The sequence below is a fragment of the Tachyglossus aculeatus genome, chromosome 7 (genome assembly GCF_015852505.1).
Source record: "Tachyglossus aculeatus isolate mTacAcu1 chromosome 7, mTacAcu1.pri, whole genome shotgun sequence".
Taxonomy (NCBI): Eukaryota; Metazoa; Chordata; class Mammalia; order Monotremata; family Tachyglossidae; genus Tachyglossus; species Tachyglossus aculeatus.
The window spans coordinates 59,783,513-59,801,696 of NC_052072.1; the positions used below are offsets into that span (position 1 = coordinate 59,783,513).

The window sequence follows — 18,184 nt, forward strand, 5'->3', positions numbered from 1 at the left end:
CAATAAATCCCTTTGATTGACTGAATTATTAGCATCACAAGAAAAGGGGCTGTGTCTCATTTTTCTGTAGGATCCTGAACATTTAGTAAAGTGCTCTACCTACACCAGTGGCTCAATAGCTGCAGCTTCCCCTGTTTCTGCTGCTTGGCTCAATAGCTGCAGCTTCCCCTGTTTCTGCTGCTGTTACTGACAGAGAAGTAGCATGGCTCAGTGGAAAGAGTCCGTGCTTTGGAGTCAGAGGTCATGGGTTCAAATCCCAGCTCCACCGCTTGTCAGCTGTGTGACTTTGGGCAAGTCACTTAACTTCTCTGTGCCTCAATTACCTCATCTGTAAAATGGGGATTAAGTCTGTGAGCCCCACATGGAGCAACTTGATTACTTTGTATCTACCCCAGTGTTTAGAACAGTGCTTTGCACATAGTAAGCGCTTAATAAATGCCATCATTATTTATTATGATTAGCTTTTTAAAAATTTAATTAATTTTCAAAATTATTATTATTATTATTGTATTTGTTAAGTGCTTACTATGTGCCAGGCACAGCAGTAAGCTCTGGGGTAGATACAAGGTAATTGGGTTGGACACAGTTCTTGTTCACATAGGGCTCACAATCTTAATCCCCATAAACAAGTATAGGGACTTGCTCAAGATCACAGGGCAGAAAAGTGGCAGAGCCAGAATTAGAATCCAGGTCCTTTATTTTCTGGGCACATGCTCTTTCCACTAGCTCATACTGCTTCTTAACATTTAGATATTTGGTAATCTAATTTTGAATACCCCTCTCAGGGTGGCACCTGGAGAGTTTCCAGTACTCCGCTAGTCTCGACTTTGGGAAGGAGAGTTAAGCAGAGGCCTAGTCATTCCATTCCTAGCTTGGGCAGTGGCGAGAGAGTGGAAGGCAATCTGCTACAAGTCATAACTCCCGCAGCACAGGAGAGAGTCAAGGGCAGAGCCTCAAGGTTACTGTGCTGGAGGAGGCAATGGTAAACCACTTTCATATTTTTACCAAGAAAACTCTCTATATACACTACCAGAACGATTGCTGATGGAGGTAGGCCATTCTGGAAGAGATGTGTGTGAGCCCTTTATTGAGTAGGGACTGTCTCTATCTGTTGCCAAATTGTACTTTCCAAGCACTTAGTTCAGTGCTCTGCACACAGTAAGCACTCAAAAAATATGATTGAATGAATGAATGAATGTGTCCATGGTGTCGCTATGGGTTGGAGATGACTCGACAACATAAGGCAAAAAAAAGAAAATAAAAAATTAAATATTTGCTGGAGATTGGGGGAAAAGGATTTACTGGTGGTACAAAAAAAATTTGGTTGTACTGTACTTTGCCAATCGCTTAACACAGTGTTCTGCACATAGTAAGCAATCAATAAATACAATTGAATGATCTTTTCCTATGGTTTTTGTTAATTGCTTACTCTGTGTCAAATACTGTTCTAAGTTCTGGGATAGATACAAGTTAATCAGTTTAGACATAGTCCCTCTCCCACAAGGGGCTCACAGTGTAAGTAAGAAGGAGAAACGACTGAGTGGTATTTCTAGAGAGAAGAAATAGATACTTAAAGATTGAAGACTTCAAACTAGAGACTTTGGGACAGGCAAAGATTTCTATTATTAGAAATAGAAAACAGCTGAAATTCACTAAAGGACTGATCTTTACCTTAGGACTAAATTCAGTGTTAGTTTACCGTGAGAAAGAAAAAAAAAAACGCAGACGGTTGGTGTCAGATGCCAGTTAGGATAAACCATGTGTTATGGGCTTGCCAAGTCACCCCGAGGGTAGGGTGAAAATTTTTCAGCAGAGCAGGGCATTTTGACAGAGCCAATGTCAGCATATATTTCAACTACAGCATAGAAAATATTTACTGTGATAGGAAAAAAAGGATAAAAGCTTTATTTCAAAATGAAGACTTTTGTTCACCTAGTGTGTCCTTTGGTAGACTACCAGAAGGAGGGTAGTTGAGAGCAACCTGAAGGCAAACAGGGTGATTGGAACGTCCTGGCTCCTTTATGGCTGTGAGCAGGAATGGAAACTTTTCATTTTAAGCATGGGGGTGAACTTTGGGTGGAGCTCTGAAGGGGAGGAGCTTTGACGGGAAAGAAGAAGGAAAAGAAGGGAAAGAGGAGAAGGAGAGTGAAGAGGAGGAAGAGTAAAGAGAGCAGAGGGAGTTGGGGGAGAAGAAGTAGGGCAAAAGGAACAGGGAGAGAGAGTAAGAAGAGAAGGAGAGGGTTGGGGAAGAAAGAGTAACAGGAGAGCCAGTGGTAGGAGAAGTAACAGAAGGAGAGAAAAAGAGGCAGTGGGGTAGGAGTAAGAAGAGAAGGACAGGGAATGGGAGGGTAAGGAGACACGTGGGGAAGAGGGAGAAAGTGAGGAAGAGACAGAATGGGATTGGGGAAAGAGGAAACAGAAGAGGGAGAGGAAACAGAAATAGGGAAAAAGGACTTTCCTGCTGCTCAGCTTTCTGCTCTTGTTCCTCTTATAACACTGCCATCAACACATCTATAAGTAGCTTTCTTTCCCTTTCCTACACACTAAGCCAGGGCAGAATCTCTTCTTGTCCCAGAATCCCTAGAGGACAAGCCCTGTGCCCTCCCACTTCATTCTGAGACCCCGGGAACATTCTGGGGATGAGACTGGAACTGTGGTTCCAGAGTCACTGTAGTATCATTTAAATCCATGTTCCAGCAGCTCCAGACCCCTCAGCTCTGCCTTCATCCCTGGAAGGTCACCTGGGTAGAGGCACTAGCTTGCCCTCACAGAATTCCAGAACCTGGGAAATTCTGGGCCAGATTGGGAGCCCTGTGATATTCTATGAGCAGGGAGCAAGAGGTGGGAATAGCAACTTGAAGTTACCTATGGCTGTCTACCCTTCCCCAAAAAGTGTGGAACAGAAGCTAATGGTTCCCCTCCTTTCAGCAGATCCTATGGAAGCCGTCACCCCAGCTACTCCCCACCCCATGGCATTGGCATCCATATCTATGAGAACTAGTTTTACCACAGACTTCACTTTAGACTTTCCACAACACTAACTCAGGTGACAGCTCAGATCCCAGACCACCAGCGTCAAAGCAATCTTGTCACATTAACCCAGTCAATCAATACTATTGATTTAGCAAGGCTTTGTGCAGAATATACTGTACTAAAGGTCGGTCCGTGTAGGGTATATGAGGAGAATAGATGACTGCAGGATAGCCAACGAGTTGAAATGAAAATAACCATAGGCAAGATGGGCAGAAAAAATAGTTAATGAAAGAATGAAGCAAAAACTCCACCTTATCTGGGAGGAACAGTGAGGGAAATGGACAAGGGCAAGTTACCTAAATAGCAATTGCATAGTGAGCTGAAATAGGGGCAGTGTAAAAACACCCTAAAGATGGAATTCTAAAGACACAATGAGATAGAGGCAGCATTGCAAATGATGTGGAATGGCGTGGATATTTGGGAGACAGACCCAGAAATCAGGTCAGTCTGCCATGCTGTAATAATAATAATAATGATTTTAGTGTTTATTAAGCACTTACTATGTGCCAAGAACTGGGGTTCTAAGCACTGGGGTTGATACAGGGTAATCGGGTTATCTCACGTGAGGCCCAGATGACAGATGAGGTCACTGAGGCCCAGAGAAGTGAATTGACTTGCCCAAGGTCACACAGCAGATAAGGGGCAGAGGTGGGCTTAGAACCCAAGTCCTCTGACTCCCAAGCCCGTGCTCCTGCCACTAGGCCACCCTGCTTCTGGGGTGACATGCTTGGAGTGTGAGCCTCTGAAGATAGTGACAAAAAGAGGAGGAAACGATCCTTACCCTCGAGGAGCTTAAAATCTAGCAAGGAAAATACACATTAAAATAATAATAATAGTATTTACTAAGGGCTTACTTCCTGCCAGATACTGTAAGCGCTGGGGTGGAAACAAGCAAATCGGGTTGGACACAGTCCCTGTCCAACAAGAGGCTTACAGTCTGAAACCCATTTTACAGATGAGGTAACTAAGGCACAGAGAAGTGAAGTGACTTGCTCCAGGTCAAGAAGCAAGCAACTGACAAAACTGGAATTAGAATATAGGTCTCTGACACCCAGGCCCGTGCTCTTTCGACTAGGCCAGTGACAGTTTCGGGGGAGATGAGAGATTTATCAGGACGGCCTTCTGGAGGAGATGTGATTCCAGAAGACCTTTGAAGATGGGGAGAGCAGGTGTCTGACAGATGGAAAAAAGTGAGGGAGATCCAGGCAGAAGGTAGGGGATTTGGCAGGGAGAGAGATAAGTACAAGGAACAGTGAAAAGGTTAAAACCATCCAGTAACCATCTTCCTCTACCTCTTCAACCTACGTGCCATATATTCCTCCTCCCTAATTTCTGCACTTTATCTCATTTACCTGCAGGGAAAACCTCCCCTTTCTTTCCACCAGACCCAAAACTTTAAAAATCTCGAAACTCACCATCTCCGTGAACCTTTCCTAATAAATACCGCCTAATTTCAGTCATTATAATCTTCCTAGAAAACTAATGGGTACTTTATTTCTCTCTCTGAAAAGGAGTAAGGCTATTATACAGAATGTCCCAGATGTCTGGACCATTAAGAAAAATAGAAATAAAAGAATGAATGCATAGAAAACCATTGTTTCTACCTTCAGAAACATTAGAACCATGCCAGCAAAAATTGATGCATGTAAGCAAGTTGGCAGCATCCAATTTGACTTTTTAATAAATTAATGGAAAAGTTGTATTCTTGGAAATGTTGTATTCTTTCTTTTCCTGTGGGTCTAGCAGACTCGGACACCTTGCACATTATTTTTAGGTATCTTAATTGTACGCATTTTACCTCATTAAACTATAAGCCTCTTCATTTGGAACTCCCAGGTGACAGCACACATAATGGAAATTCGCTGACTGTGAAAGTCACGTTGCTGGGCTTAAATAATGAGCTACACTCTTCTCAAGTATCATCTTAATTAACCTTAATGCTAAGGTTGTGATAGACACTCCTGTGGACAAAAGGTGCAATGGAGGTGGGAAGGATAGAATGGAAGGGAGGAGAGGGGAGCCGTTTTGAAATGCAAACACATTCCTCTCTCACCAAATGCTGTTTGGTGTTCTGGGCCACATATCAGCTCCAGAGTTTAGGCTCCTCCTGTTGTAAATCCCACTATATAATCAATCAGTCATTATTATTTGTTCAGTGCTTACTGAGTGCAGAACACTGTACTAAGTGCTGGGAGAGTATAATACAACAATAGACACTTTCCACACCCACAATGAGCTTACAGTCTAGAGGAAGTATATACATATGCAGATAAACCCATTAGTCTCTGGAAGCTTCCCTCCAAAATCTACACACTAGAAATTGTCTAGGTAAGCCCCTAGCAATGGAATAATGACCCTCCCTCCCCACTTCCGCAGGAGGGGCAGAAGCAGCTCAGTACACACCTTGGTCTCCCAAAACAATGGCATGTTGAGCCGCTTAGCCAGTGACCCACTTCGCCCCGTGCTGCCTCTCACTACATCATTCATTCATTCAGTCAGTCATATTTATTAAGCACTTACTGTGTGCAGAGCACTGTACTAAGTGCTTGGAAAGCACAATTCGGCAACAGAGAAAGACAATCCCTACCCAACAATGGGCTCCTTTCCAACCTGCCTTCCTCCATCTCAGCCTGAGGGACAGAAGCAGTGTTGGGATGCCGCCTTCACACTAGCACAGGATGCTGGGAAGGCTGCAGCTGTGGCCGCACTGCAGTCAACTGTTCTCTGACTTGAGAGAAGCCTGCAGCACTGCCCTTCTAGTCTCAGCACACTACAACCCTGATTTTATTTTGTGTTCATCTCTGACTTCATCTTTTATGTTGATGTAATGTTTTTATCACTTTATTTTCTCCTCATGTGTCCACTGCCTGGCCTCTTTCCCACTGTCTAATTTTTTTTTAATGGAATTTCTTAAGCGCTTACTGTGCTAAAAACTGGGTTAGAAACAAGATCATCAGGTCCCACATGGGCCTCAGAGTCAAAGTAGGAGGGAGAACAGATATTGAACTGAGGTTAAATAACTTTACCAAGGGCACACAGTGGGAACGAGGCATGAGCCATTATTAGAACCCAGGTCCTATGGTTCCCAGGCCCATGCTCTTTCCACCAGGCCATGCTGCTTCACTGACTGAATGTATGACTGAAATATGTACCCCTAAATTCAAGGCTATTGACAGGCTCAATGAAATGCTAATATATTTTCTTTCTATATTAGCAGTGAGATTGGTTCTCCTATTATGGGCCTGGCAATGTCTCCCTGAAGATGTGAGGAATAGAAATCCCTAGCCTCTCCCACCCTCCAAGATTCTTATCCCATGCTGATGGGACTAAGTCGGGGAAGCTCTCTGAGGCTTCTGGGGTGTCCAGGGCTATGTCAGAGGAATGTCCTTATGTTTTTCCAAATCCCACACCCACAGTAGCAGACAACCCTCCTGCATGCATTGTTAAGCTCCGTTAATATTAGCAGTGTAGCTGCACTGACTTTGACTCCTACAATGTGCACAGCATTGTATCAGGCTCCATGTGTAGAGAACACTACTGAGGGCTTGGGGAACATGCAATGAAAGTATAAATAAAACATGTGGATAATTAATGAGGAGTTTATACTGCCACTGCATCCATGCCTAAAACAGTGCTTTGCATAGAAAACATCTTCCCACTACACGTCTTCTACCTCCCTTTATTCTCTGGATGGGGAGGAAAAGAGGGGGAGGAGTGAATTGATCATTTCTCTAATTTCAGGTGATATTTAAAAAATCACTAAAATTTCCTGCTTTCACCCAAATTCCCCAAGCTTGCAGATATTTATGAAATTGCTACTAAGTATGTTATATAGGACTGATTATAAGTGTATTCATTCAATTGTATTTATTGAGCACTTATTATGTGCAGAGCACTGTATTAAGCACTTGGGAGAGTAGAATATGACAATAGGCAGACACATTCCCTGCCCACAATGAGCTAAGTCTAAAGATGATCTTACATTCTAGATAGTATGAAAGTGTATGAAACTGTTCTAATGGCATGTGTGCAAAAGGAATTAATTTTGCTTGTCCTGAAGAATTATTATTTTGTTGAAAGTTTTGGGTCGTGGTCTAAATTTCAGATGTTCCTACACCCAATGTCAAAGGTCCAATCATCCATATCTTTAAATCTTCAGGGAAGGTCATGATTGACAGAGGAAAGGAGAATCATCAAAACAAGCAAGAGAGGAAGGGTTTGGAGCAAAAAAGACCATCCCTAGAAGGGATTTGTGCTGGGAAAGGGAACTGTTCACACTTACCTTGGATGGAAACAGCAGCCAGAGAGCCAATCTGTGTGTCCTACCCCTGTCATCAGGAGGTTTCCACTTGGGAAGGCCCACATCTTCCAGAGATGGTCATCGCTGCAAGTGATCAGGATCTCTTTGTGGGGATGTAAGGCCAAACTATGTCGAAGGGAGAGAAGAGATGGAGGGAGAAGGAGAGAGAGACACAATGAGTACATTCAAAGATTTCAAGGCTTAGATAAGTGAAATGGACATCCAATTGATCAGAACTGCCTAGTGCAGTTCTCTGCACACAGTGAGCACTCAATAAATATTACTGACTACTTGACTGATTCATGGAGAAGGAGCGTGGCTCAGTGGAAAGAGCACGGGCTTTGGAGTCAGAAGTCATGGGTTCAAATCCTGGCTCCTCCAATTGTCCGCTGTGTGACTTTAGGAAAGTCACTTAACTTCTCTGTGTCTCAGTTACCTCATCTGTAAAGTGGGGATTAAGACTGTGAGCCCCCCATGGGACAACCTGATCACCTTGTAACCTCCCCAACGCTTAGAACAGTGATTTGCGCATAGTAAGCGCTTAATAAATGCAATTATTATTATTATCATTATTATTAGTATCATTATTATTATCATTAAAACAAGTGAAGATACAGCCAGGTATCATTATCAGGCATTTTCAGGGGAAAACCTTTAAGAAAAAAGGAAACATCTTTTATTAAACTCCAGTAAGGTTTTCTTCTTGGGAGATCAGAGTTGGGGCCATTTAGCTACATTTCCTCCAATATGGACCAAAATCAGCCATCCTATATTTAGAGTTATTGAGTAAGATATGGAATTTGGAACTCCATCCCAGTGAGGATGGCTGAACTATATTCCAAAACAAGACAAGAGCAATGTCAGGATTGAAATATTAACACAAAAGGGAACCATTATAACAGGATATATATTATAAATCATTTATTTGTATTAATGTTTGTCTCCCCCTCTAGACTTTGAGCTTTTGGTGGGTAGGCAATGTGTCTACCAACTCTGTTGTATTGTACTCTCTCAAGCCCTTAGTACAGTGTTCTAACACAGGATGGACTCAATAAATACCATTAATGATGATGGGATACTGAAGTCAAGTTCTAAAAGGTATTAAAGTCACTGAGCTTCAACACGGACAGGGCCAAGTGCATGTTGTGCTACCAGAAATCAGACACCAAATGCTTCAGGCAAAAGCCTGCCTGCCTGAGATTTTTGCTTGGGGAAAGGCTGGCAAATAGAGCTTTCTCTAAAAGAATCCCCAAATTAATAAAATGACCAAATTCACTTTCTTTCTTTTTACCCTTATAATAATAATAATGATGATGGTATTTGTTAAGCGCTTACTATGTGCCAAGCACTGTTCTAAGCGCTGGGGGGATACAAGGTAATCAAGGTTGTCCCACATGGAGCTCACAGTCTTAATCCCCATTTTACAGATGAGGGAACTGAGGCACAGAGAAGTTAAGTGACTTGCCCAAAGTCACACAGCAGACAAGTGGCAGAGCAAGGATTGGAACCAATGACCAATGACTCCTAAGCCTGTGCTCTTTCCACTGAACCACACTGCTTCTCATAGCCTTATAGCTTATAAGCCTTATAGCTTAGGCCGAGAGATATACATTTCCCCATGAATATTACTTCTGATTGCATTTCAGGGGAGCAGATATGTAGACATCACACCACAGCAAGGCCAAAACTAACTCCCTGTCTTTTCCTAGTTTCTTTTCTGAGAGAACTGCAGGCAGCGCTTTGCCACAATTAGCAGGGGAGTCAGTCTCTTCCCAGAATGCTTCAAATGATTGTGGGGGGAAATTTGCCTCACTCCCAGGCCCCTAACATCAAACATGACTGCTGGAAGAGTTGGCATCTTTCACTACGTAAAACACATTTCCCGAAGTCCTTGCCAAAAAGATATCCCCATAAGGACTCATATTTAGTTAGCATCTTCTGTCTCCACGATAAGTGTAGTGAAGAGATGGATCACTGTATTTTGCCTTTTTTTTCTTTTGTGTGGTATTTGTTAAGCGTTTACTATGTGCCAGGCGCTGGGAAAGATATGAGATAATCAGGTTGGACACAGTCCATGTCCCACATGGGATTCACTGTCTTCCTCCCCATTTTACAGATGAGGTAACTGAGGCACAGAGAAGTGAGGTGAATTGCCTAAAGTTAAAGAGCTGACAAGTGGCGGAACCAGGATTAAAACCCAAGTCCTTCTGATTCCCAGGTCCGTGCTCTATCCACTAGGCTTCTCCCCCTTTTTTCTTTGGGCTTTCAGATGATAGCCAAGACACTGGAAAAATGACTAGTAGCACAAAGCAGAGAATACCCACACTCTGCTGATGGATCATTTTCTTAAATGTCACTCTGCACACAACTCCCCACTTCCTGCAAGCTTCAAATGATGGAAAAACTTGGAATAACGGAAAATAAAATTGGATAGATGTCAAGCAAAAACTTCTGACTGTTGGGTTTAATGTATATAATCAGCTCTCTTTCCCTACTACTTATCCACACTCTTTTCGCACTACACCCCAGCTCTCAAGCTAACCTACCCACTCTGCCCCCATCCCCAAAGTCTCACCCCCGACTTTTTTTGCTCATACACTTCACCTGCCCGTCTGGGTCTCCCTTACCCTTTCACACCTGAAGATCACTGCTTGTGCAATCTTCAAAGCCCTTATGAAATCACTTCTATTCCAGAAGAACCTCCCTTAATTTCTAATTTTCCCACGCCACATTTCTCACCTCTTAATGCTGCCATTTTAGCATTTTAGCACCACCTAAATACTTAAGTACGCAACCTCTCCCACAGCACTTAATGGCTGTGATTTTAGCCTCTAATACCCCCTCTTATCTGTAATTTGTCTTAGTGTCTGCTCCACCTGCTAGATCACAAGCTCCTTGAGAACAGGGACCATGTCTACTAACTCTATGAAGCAAAGTGGCTTAGTGGAAAGGGCACGGGCTTGGGAGTCAGAGGTCGCAGGTTCTAATCCTGGCTTCTGCACTTGTCAGCTGTGTGACTTTGGGCACGTCACTTAGCTTCTCTGTGCCTCAGTTACTTCATTTGTAAAAATGGGGATTAGGACTGTGAGCCTTATGTGGGACAGTGCTTGACACATAGTACAAATACCATAATAATAATAATTATTATCATTATTATTATTATTAACTCTATTGTAGTCTCCCAAGCAGTTAGTAAATTGGTCTGAAACTAATAGGTTCTTAATAAATTTGATTGATTGACTGATTACACGGGTTGTGTTTTACCCAATGGGGGTGTGCCCCATTAGATAGATGTCAGCATCTAACTTTCTTATAAAGAACCAATGTGGCCTAGTTCTAACTTTCTTATAAAGAACCAATGTGGCCTAGTGGATAGAACACAGGACTGGAAGTCAGAAGGACCTGGGTTCTAATTCCAGCTCCACCACTTGTCTGTTGTCCAATCTGACAAGTTTCTATCTACTCCAATGCTTAGTATAGTGCCTAACACACAGTAAGTGCTCAAAATACAAAAAAAAGAGTGGCGGGTCAAGGGTTATGCCAAGGTTACAGACTTATGAGATAGGGATGATGGTGGTGCCATCTACGGTAATGGAAAATTCAGAGGGAGGACAGGGTTTGGGTGGAAAGATAAGAAACTCTGTTTTGGACATGCTAAGTTTGAGGTGTCAGGGGAACAGCCAAGAAGAGATGTCCTGAAGGCAGGAGGAAACGTGAGACTGCAGAGAAGGAGAGAGATCAGAGCTGGAGATACAGATTTGGGAATCATCCGGGTAGAGGTGGTAGTTGAAGCCATGGGAGTGAATGAGTTCTCCAAGCGAGTGAGCATAGATGGAGAATAGAGGGGGAACCCAGAACTGAGCCTTGAAAAAAATGGAAGTGGAGCATATATACACTTATTATATTATCATGGATTATAATATAGAACCATTGTACCACAAATCATTTAGGATCGTTTCAATAGATAGAATACTATATTGTCTATATAAATCTGTATTGTCTTGCTCAATCTCAGGGACCTACTGTTATGTTGCCGACTTTTACTTCCCAAGTACTTAGTACAGTGCTCTGCACACAGTAAGCGCTCAATAAATACGATTGAATGAATGAATGTTGTATGATGTCGGAGAATTCACTTAACTTCTCTGTGCCTCAATCACCTCATCTGTAAAATGGGGGTTAAGATTGTGAGCCCCATTGTGGGACATAGACTGTGTCCAACTCGATTATCTATCTCAGCACTTACTATAGTGCCTGGCACATAATAAGCACTAAAAATATACCATAAAACAAACAAAAAAAAACCCAAACCAAGGGAGGCTTCATTTAGTCCAGAGTCATGACCCCAGTATGATCAAGGTCCCCGCTGGTGACAATTCTATAAAATCTAGATGAAATCTAGATGTGCCCTGAGACCTTGTCAATTCATTTTAGCATTAGACTGGCTCAATTGTAGGGTATTTCATCCACACCAGAGACAATTCTAGAGAATTTGGATGAAGTCTAGATATGCCCTGGGGCCTCGTCCATTCTTCTTAGTACTAGACTGGCTCAATTCCAGGGTATTTCTTGTGCACCAGCGCAGAGTCCACTTCTCCCTTCTGTGATGCCAGTAAGGACTGAATATCCCAGAGCAAACCTGAACCATATTTGACTTCCTGGAACTTTTCTTTCCTCATCCATCAATCAATCAGTGGCATTTATTGAGCAATTACTGTGAGCAGAATACTGTCCTGTTTAAAAGAGTGCAATTGAGTTCAGTCAGTCAGTTGTATTTATTGAGCATTTACTGTGTGCAGAACACTGTACTAAGTGTATTGGAGAGTACAACACAACAATGAACAGAAATATTCACTGCCAACACTGAGCTTACAGAAATTAATATACAGACACTATCCCAACCTTCAGGAGCTTACAGTCTAGTGGAGGAAGTTACAATCAAGTGGAGACCTACTATGCCTAAGTGCTTAGTACAGTGCTCTGCACATAGTAAGAGCTCAAAAAATACAATTGAATACGATAGAATGAATGATGCATTCCCAATGGGTATGTTTTGTGTTGTTGTCTTTCTCCCCCTTCTAGACTGTAAGCCTATTGTTGGGTAGGGACCATCTCTATATGTTGCCGATTTGTACTTCCCAAGTGCTTAGTACAGTGCTCTGTACACAGTAAGCCCTCAATAAATACGATTGAATGAATGAATGAATGAATGAATACCCTCCTCCACCTCCTGAAACCACTGTTATGCGTCTGTATAAATAATTATGGGATTTGTTAAGGGTTTACTATGGGTCAAGCTCTGTTCTAAGGACTGGGGTCGATTAAAGGTTATCAGTTTGGACACCACCCCTGTCCCTCATGGAGCTCACAGTCCTATGAATACTTTCTGTACTCAGCAAGTTGACAAACAGAATGTCCTATTAGCACAACTGTAGATGCAGCCTCGGAACCTTGCAATGAATTTATAATAAAGATTGGTTTGAGATTTTCAGACCATCAATTTAGAAACAGAATTTATTACAGCGCAAACAGGATATAGGATGCATTTACAGAAACTTAATTAGAAGAAAAATATGATGGTGGGGAAACAAAAAGCCAGTTTGAAATTCATTTCATATTCAAACACATGTAAGGAGGCCACTAAGACCCTTGCCATTGCTGAGGATGATATATGTTGGTTTATGGCTTTCCTGGCAGACGTAGGCACACTTGACTAGATGATAAATTAGCCTCTTTAGTGAAGGTAACACAAAATATTGATGTCTTTTAAAAGTTTGAAAGATAACTTTAAAGTGTTACTTTTGTTGAGATGTGAACTGGTTAGGTCATTTCTGAACAAAGACGACCCAAGTATAGGTGAAGGCTAATCAGTTTGGAAGGTTTTACCTCTGGTGTGTTTAATTCTTGTTGACCCAAAAAACAGTCTGAGTTTCTTCAGGGCAGGGACTGCATTTTGGATTTCTGGTTGTACTTTCCCAAGCACATGCAGTGTACAAGGCATTGTACTCAGCAGGAGTTTGATAAATGCTTCTACTGCTAGTACCCACTCACTCTCCATCTGTTCTTCCAGATAATCTGTTCTCTTATCCCCTCTTTCCTCTCTTCCCCAGAATATTCTCTCCCCAATCAATCAATCAATCAGATTGAGTGCTTACTGTGTGCAGAGCACTGTACTAAGCACTTGGGAGACTACAACAAAGAGTGGACAGACATGTTCCCTGCCCACAGTGAGCTTTCAGTCTCCCACCCTATCTACTCACTGCTTCCAATGTCCAATTTTTCCACTCCCTGTGGGTATGGAGACTCACTCAAACACACACGCACATACAAACACACACCCTTGAGTCAGAGGTTATTCCTGCTGGAGAACTGCCCAAGCACGAGTGTGACAGTGTATGTGTGTGTGAGTGTGTGTGTGTTTGTGTGTGTGTTTGTGTGTGTGTGTGTGTGTGTGTGAGAGAGAGAGAGAGAGAGAGAGAGGAGGGAGGGCGAGTTGAGAAAAAACTCATCCACACGGTGAATCCAGGAGGTTGGTGCTAATATTGTCATTCCCAGTGTGATGTAAGGACATCAGACATCATGATGAATGGGGTGTTAATCCAGCCATATCTATGAAGCAAGGATTTTTGTTGCCACCAGTATTCTAGGAGTGTAATATACAAGCAAAAACATTTGTTCTAATAAACCATCTTTTTCCATGGTAACAGAGTCCCCCAGTAACTCCCTCCAAAACATGTTCTTTTAAAGTGTAATGTTCCTCTAAAACAGTGGTGCTACCCAACAGTGTGTTACAGGAAACAATGCACATACATGGAAAAGACCATTTAATTAAATCTCAGATTGGGTGACATCTGCACACCATTTGAGCATCTTCTCAAAGGAAAGAAATGTGAATTCAAAAAGATTACCATAAGCAGCATTAATTAGGGACTCTTGTCCTCTCTTGGGGCGATTCGGCATTGTATAGATTTTAGCTTCATTTCTTTTCACAGGGCTTAATTAGTCCTACTACAGAAGACTCCCGGTGAATTAAAGAGGAATTAATGGCTAGATGTGTTATAGGAACATCTGTTGACCCAACCCACCCCTCCTCACACCCAGCCCATCAATTCTTTTAAGATTGCCAGATGAACAACTGAAAACCAGGGCTGCTAAATGAATGAAACAGGTGTGTTTATAGATCCACTTCCCAAGTGAAATCACTCATGCTTCTTTAAAGCAGAGACTACTCTCAGTAGATTCACACCTCTGCAGGTGCCAAGATAAAAGGTAATCCCAACCCCTGCAGATTGCCACTAGGGAAAAATCAGGTATTAGTGTTACTTATAACAAAAACAAAATTGTCAGTACAAATGATATTTCCTGAAAAAAAATGGATTTCATTCGATCAAATGCATGGTCAGGGTTGGAAAAATAATGACAGGAGTCTGCTGCTGAAAGAAAAAAACTATCGTTTACAACCCTTTCATGAAACAAATGTTTGGAGTAAATAAGGTACAGATTGGTCAATCTTGCCCTCTTTAATCCTCAAAGGTAGCTTCAAAAATTCTAATTCATGAGATCTGCACAAGATCTTATTCCATTCACTCAAAAGTAAGGATTGAGTGGGTTTACTAGGTATAGGACACTATAGTAGGAGCTTGAGTGAGTAAAATAAAGGTGAAAGTCCATTATCAAGGACCTTATAATCTAATGGAAGCATAAACTATATAAATACAATGGAAAAATTAGGAAAAAGATAGATACATTTGGATGCTGTGAGAGTAAGAAAAAACAAAATACACTGAATTTGCTTTTTAGTTAACAGAAAATCTTTTCCTTCCTGGTTCTGCCTCGATTTCATGGGCTGTCAATTGTGTCTGCTCTATCTTTAACTGCCACATTCCACACTGCTTTACAAATCTGCCTATTTTCAACTTTAGGAATAAACCATTCGACTGCATTGGTTGAGTTTCAGAGTTGAGTAACAAGAATGGCCTGGGCCATCACTGGGTAAAATCAAATGCATATCTCTAGAAATGAATGTCAAATCCTTATTCCTTCATGAAGTGACTGTTAACCATGAGGTTTGCAATTAAAGAAAATGGGATGGATGATCAGTAGATTCTGTTTAGTTATTTGGAGTTTGATTGAAATCTGACATTTTGGATCATATGGTCAGTTATGGTGGGCCATGAATCATATGTGTTTGTAAGCTTATTTTGGGTAGGGAACGTGTCTATAAATTCTGTTGTAATGTATTCTCCCAAACACTTAGTACAGTACTCTGCGCACAGTAAGTGCTCAATAAATACCACTGAGTGATCTACACTGTTTAGCTCCTTGTAGGCAGGAATAGTGTCTACCAACATGGTCTAGTAGAAAGAGCAGGAGTCTGGGAGTCAGAAGACTTGGGTTCGAATCCTGTCTCTGTCATTCCCTTCCTGTATGAACCTGGGCAAATCACTTAACTTCTATGAGTCTTAGTTTCTTTATCTATAAAATGGGAATGAAATGCCTGTTCTTCCTCCTTAGACTATGAGCCTCATGTGGTAGAGAAACTGGGTCTAACCTAGTTATCTTGTATCTACTCCAGTGCTGAGAACAGTGCTTGGCACATGGAAGATGCCACAAGTGCTTAAAACAGTGCCCTGTACCCAGAGGCTTCTCTGTGACTGCTTCAGTCAGCACCGGGGAAGATGAAAGGCTGGCAATGGAAAAGTGTTAGCTGTCAGTCACATGAACATGCTTGCAGGAAGGAAAAAATGCTAGGCTTCATGGTGGCACTAGCCGCAGACAGCCTCTGTCTTCATAGCATTCTCCTCACACTTGTTGGGTGGCAGAGGCTAACCTGATCTGGTCCAAAATGGGAAACATCTTGGCCTCGTGAAAAGGGCACAGGCTTGAGAGTCAGAGAACCTGAGTTCTAATCCCGACTCCACCACTTAATAATGGCATTGGTTAAGCACTATGTGCAAAGCACTGTTCTAAGCACTGGGGAGGTTACAAGGTGATCAGGTTGTCCCACAGGGAGCTCACAGTCTAAATCCCCATTTTACAGATGGGGTAACGGAGGCACAGAGAAGTGAAGTGACTTGCCCAAAGTCACACAGCTGACAATTGGCAGAGCTGGGATTTGAACCCATGACTTCTGACTCCAAAGCCTGGGCTCTTTCCACTGAACCATGCTGCACTTGTCTGCTGTGAAACCTTGGGCAAATCACTTATCTTCTCTGTGTTTTAGTTCCCTCATCTGGAAAATGGGGATTCAATACCAGTTCTCCCCACTACTTACTTTGTGAGCCCATATGGGGAGCCCATGTGGGACCTGATTATTTCCTACCTACCCCAGTACTTAATACAGTGGTTGGCACATAGTAAGCACTTAACAAATGCCATTATTATTATTATTGTTAGTAGGAGTAGTTGTAGTAGTAGTAGTATCAGTAATGATGGCGTTCGTTACCATCATTAGAAGTAATAGTAGTAGTAATAGTATTATCATATAAATTATTTCCAAAAGTACTTCTGGTCAAGGGCAGATACACTTACTGGGCTTCATCTACAGAAAGACCACAACCTGGGGGATGATGATAGATTCCAGTATCTTAATGGAAGCTGAGGTGAGATAGAGAAGGAATGAGTGCAGTTACCTTCACAGAGGCCTACATTTACCTTATACAGCCTCACTGCTACCCAAACAGCTGGATATTTTATGCTGTATAATTTTACAGTACCCGATGATGGGAAACTCACACTTCATGGTTTAATGTTATGAAAAGATACATTACACAGTGATTGCAGGTAAGAAACTGGTTTAAATAATAAAATATACACAAGACCATATGATGTTCTGAATGTAAAAATTTCATCTATTCCTTGTTGAAGATATTTGATCATTTAAAGTAGATGGCTTGATCTCACAAGAAGCGTGGAACAGTGAAAAGAGTTTGAAACAGGAAAGGCAAATTCTCTTATCAGAGATTCCTTTCTCTAAAATGCAATGTACTGTCTTACCTAAGAAGGAAGATGTGACACCTCTAGACTGTAATCTCATGGGCCTGGACCTCTGTTACTCTGTACTCTCCAAGTGCGTTGTACAGTGCTCTGCACACAATAAGCACACAATACATACTACTGATTGATGGATTGTAGGATTCTCTGAGACTTCAAGCAGGTGGTTGGGTTGCCTTTCTAATAAACAGTGATAGGTGAACGAGTGCTTAAGCTTTGTAAGATGACTTGTATAGAAGCCAAACAGGTATGAACATATGCTGTAAAGGTAAAGTGTATACTATACATATATTTTATTTTGTTCTCCTCAGGGGAGACCCACGGAGGGGAACATATTATTACCAACAAACATACGGGGAAATCCCACTTAAAGGAACAAATCATTCCTTAAATGGGGTTAAATGCTACTCCCTCCTACTTAGGATGTGAGTACCATGTGGACAGGGACTGTGTCTAACCTGATTCTCTTGTATCTATCCCAACACTTCCCCTCTCAGGGTCATAGCTGGGAAGTTTCCAGCACTCTTCCAATCTTGACAATGGGAGGGAGAGTCAAGCATATCCATTCCATTCCTAGCTTGGACAGTGGCTAGTGAGTGGAAGGCAATCTGCTAAAAGTCAAAACTCACCTGTGCTGGGCAGCAGCGGCATGGAAGAGAGTCGAGGGTGGAGACTCAAGTTCACTGCGCAGAAGGAGGCAATGGTAAACTACTTCCATATTTTTACTAAGACAAGTCTATGAATACACTATCAGAACGATTACAGATAGAGGTGGGGCATTCTGGGAGAGATGGTCCATGGCATCACTATGGGTCGGAGATGACAACGGCATAAGACAAATCCCAACACTTAGTATGG

The 18,184-nt window shown here is 42.1% G+C and overlaps 1 protein-coding gene across 1 annotated transcript in view; it reads right to left on the bottom strand.

Moving 5' to 3' along the window:
• SPAG16 (sperm associated antigen 16) overlaps positions 1-18,184 on the bottom strand; it is an 822,373-nt gene that overhangs the window by 458,791 nt on the left and 345,398 nt on the right. The window contains exon 11 of the mRNA XM_038748803.1: positions 7,316-7,459. Within this exon, the coding sequence (XP_038604731.1) occupies positions 7,316-7,459 (144 nt within the window). The remainder of the gene's footprint in view (positions 1-7,315; positions 7,460-18,184) is intronic.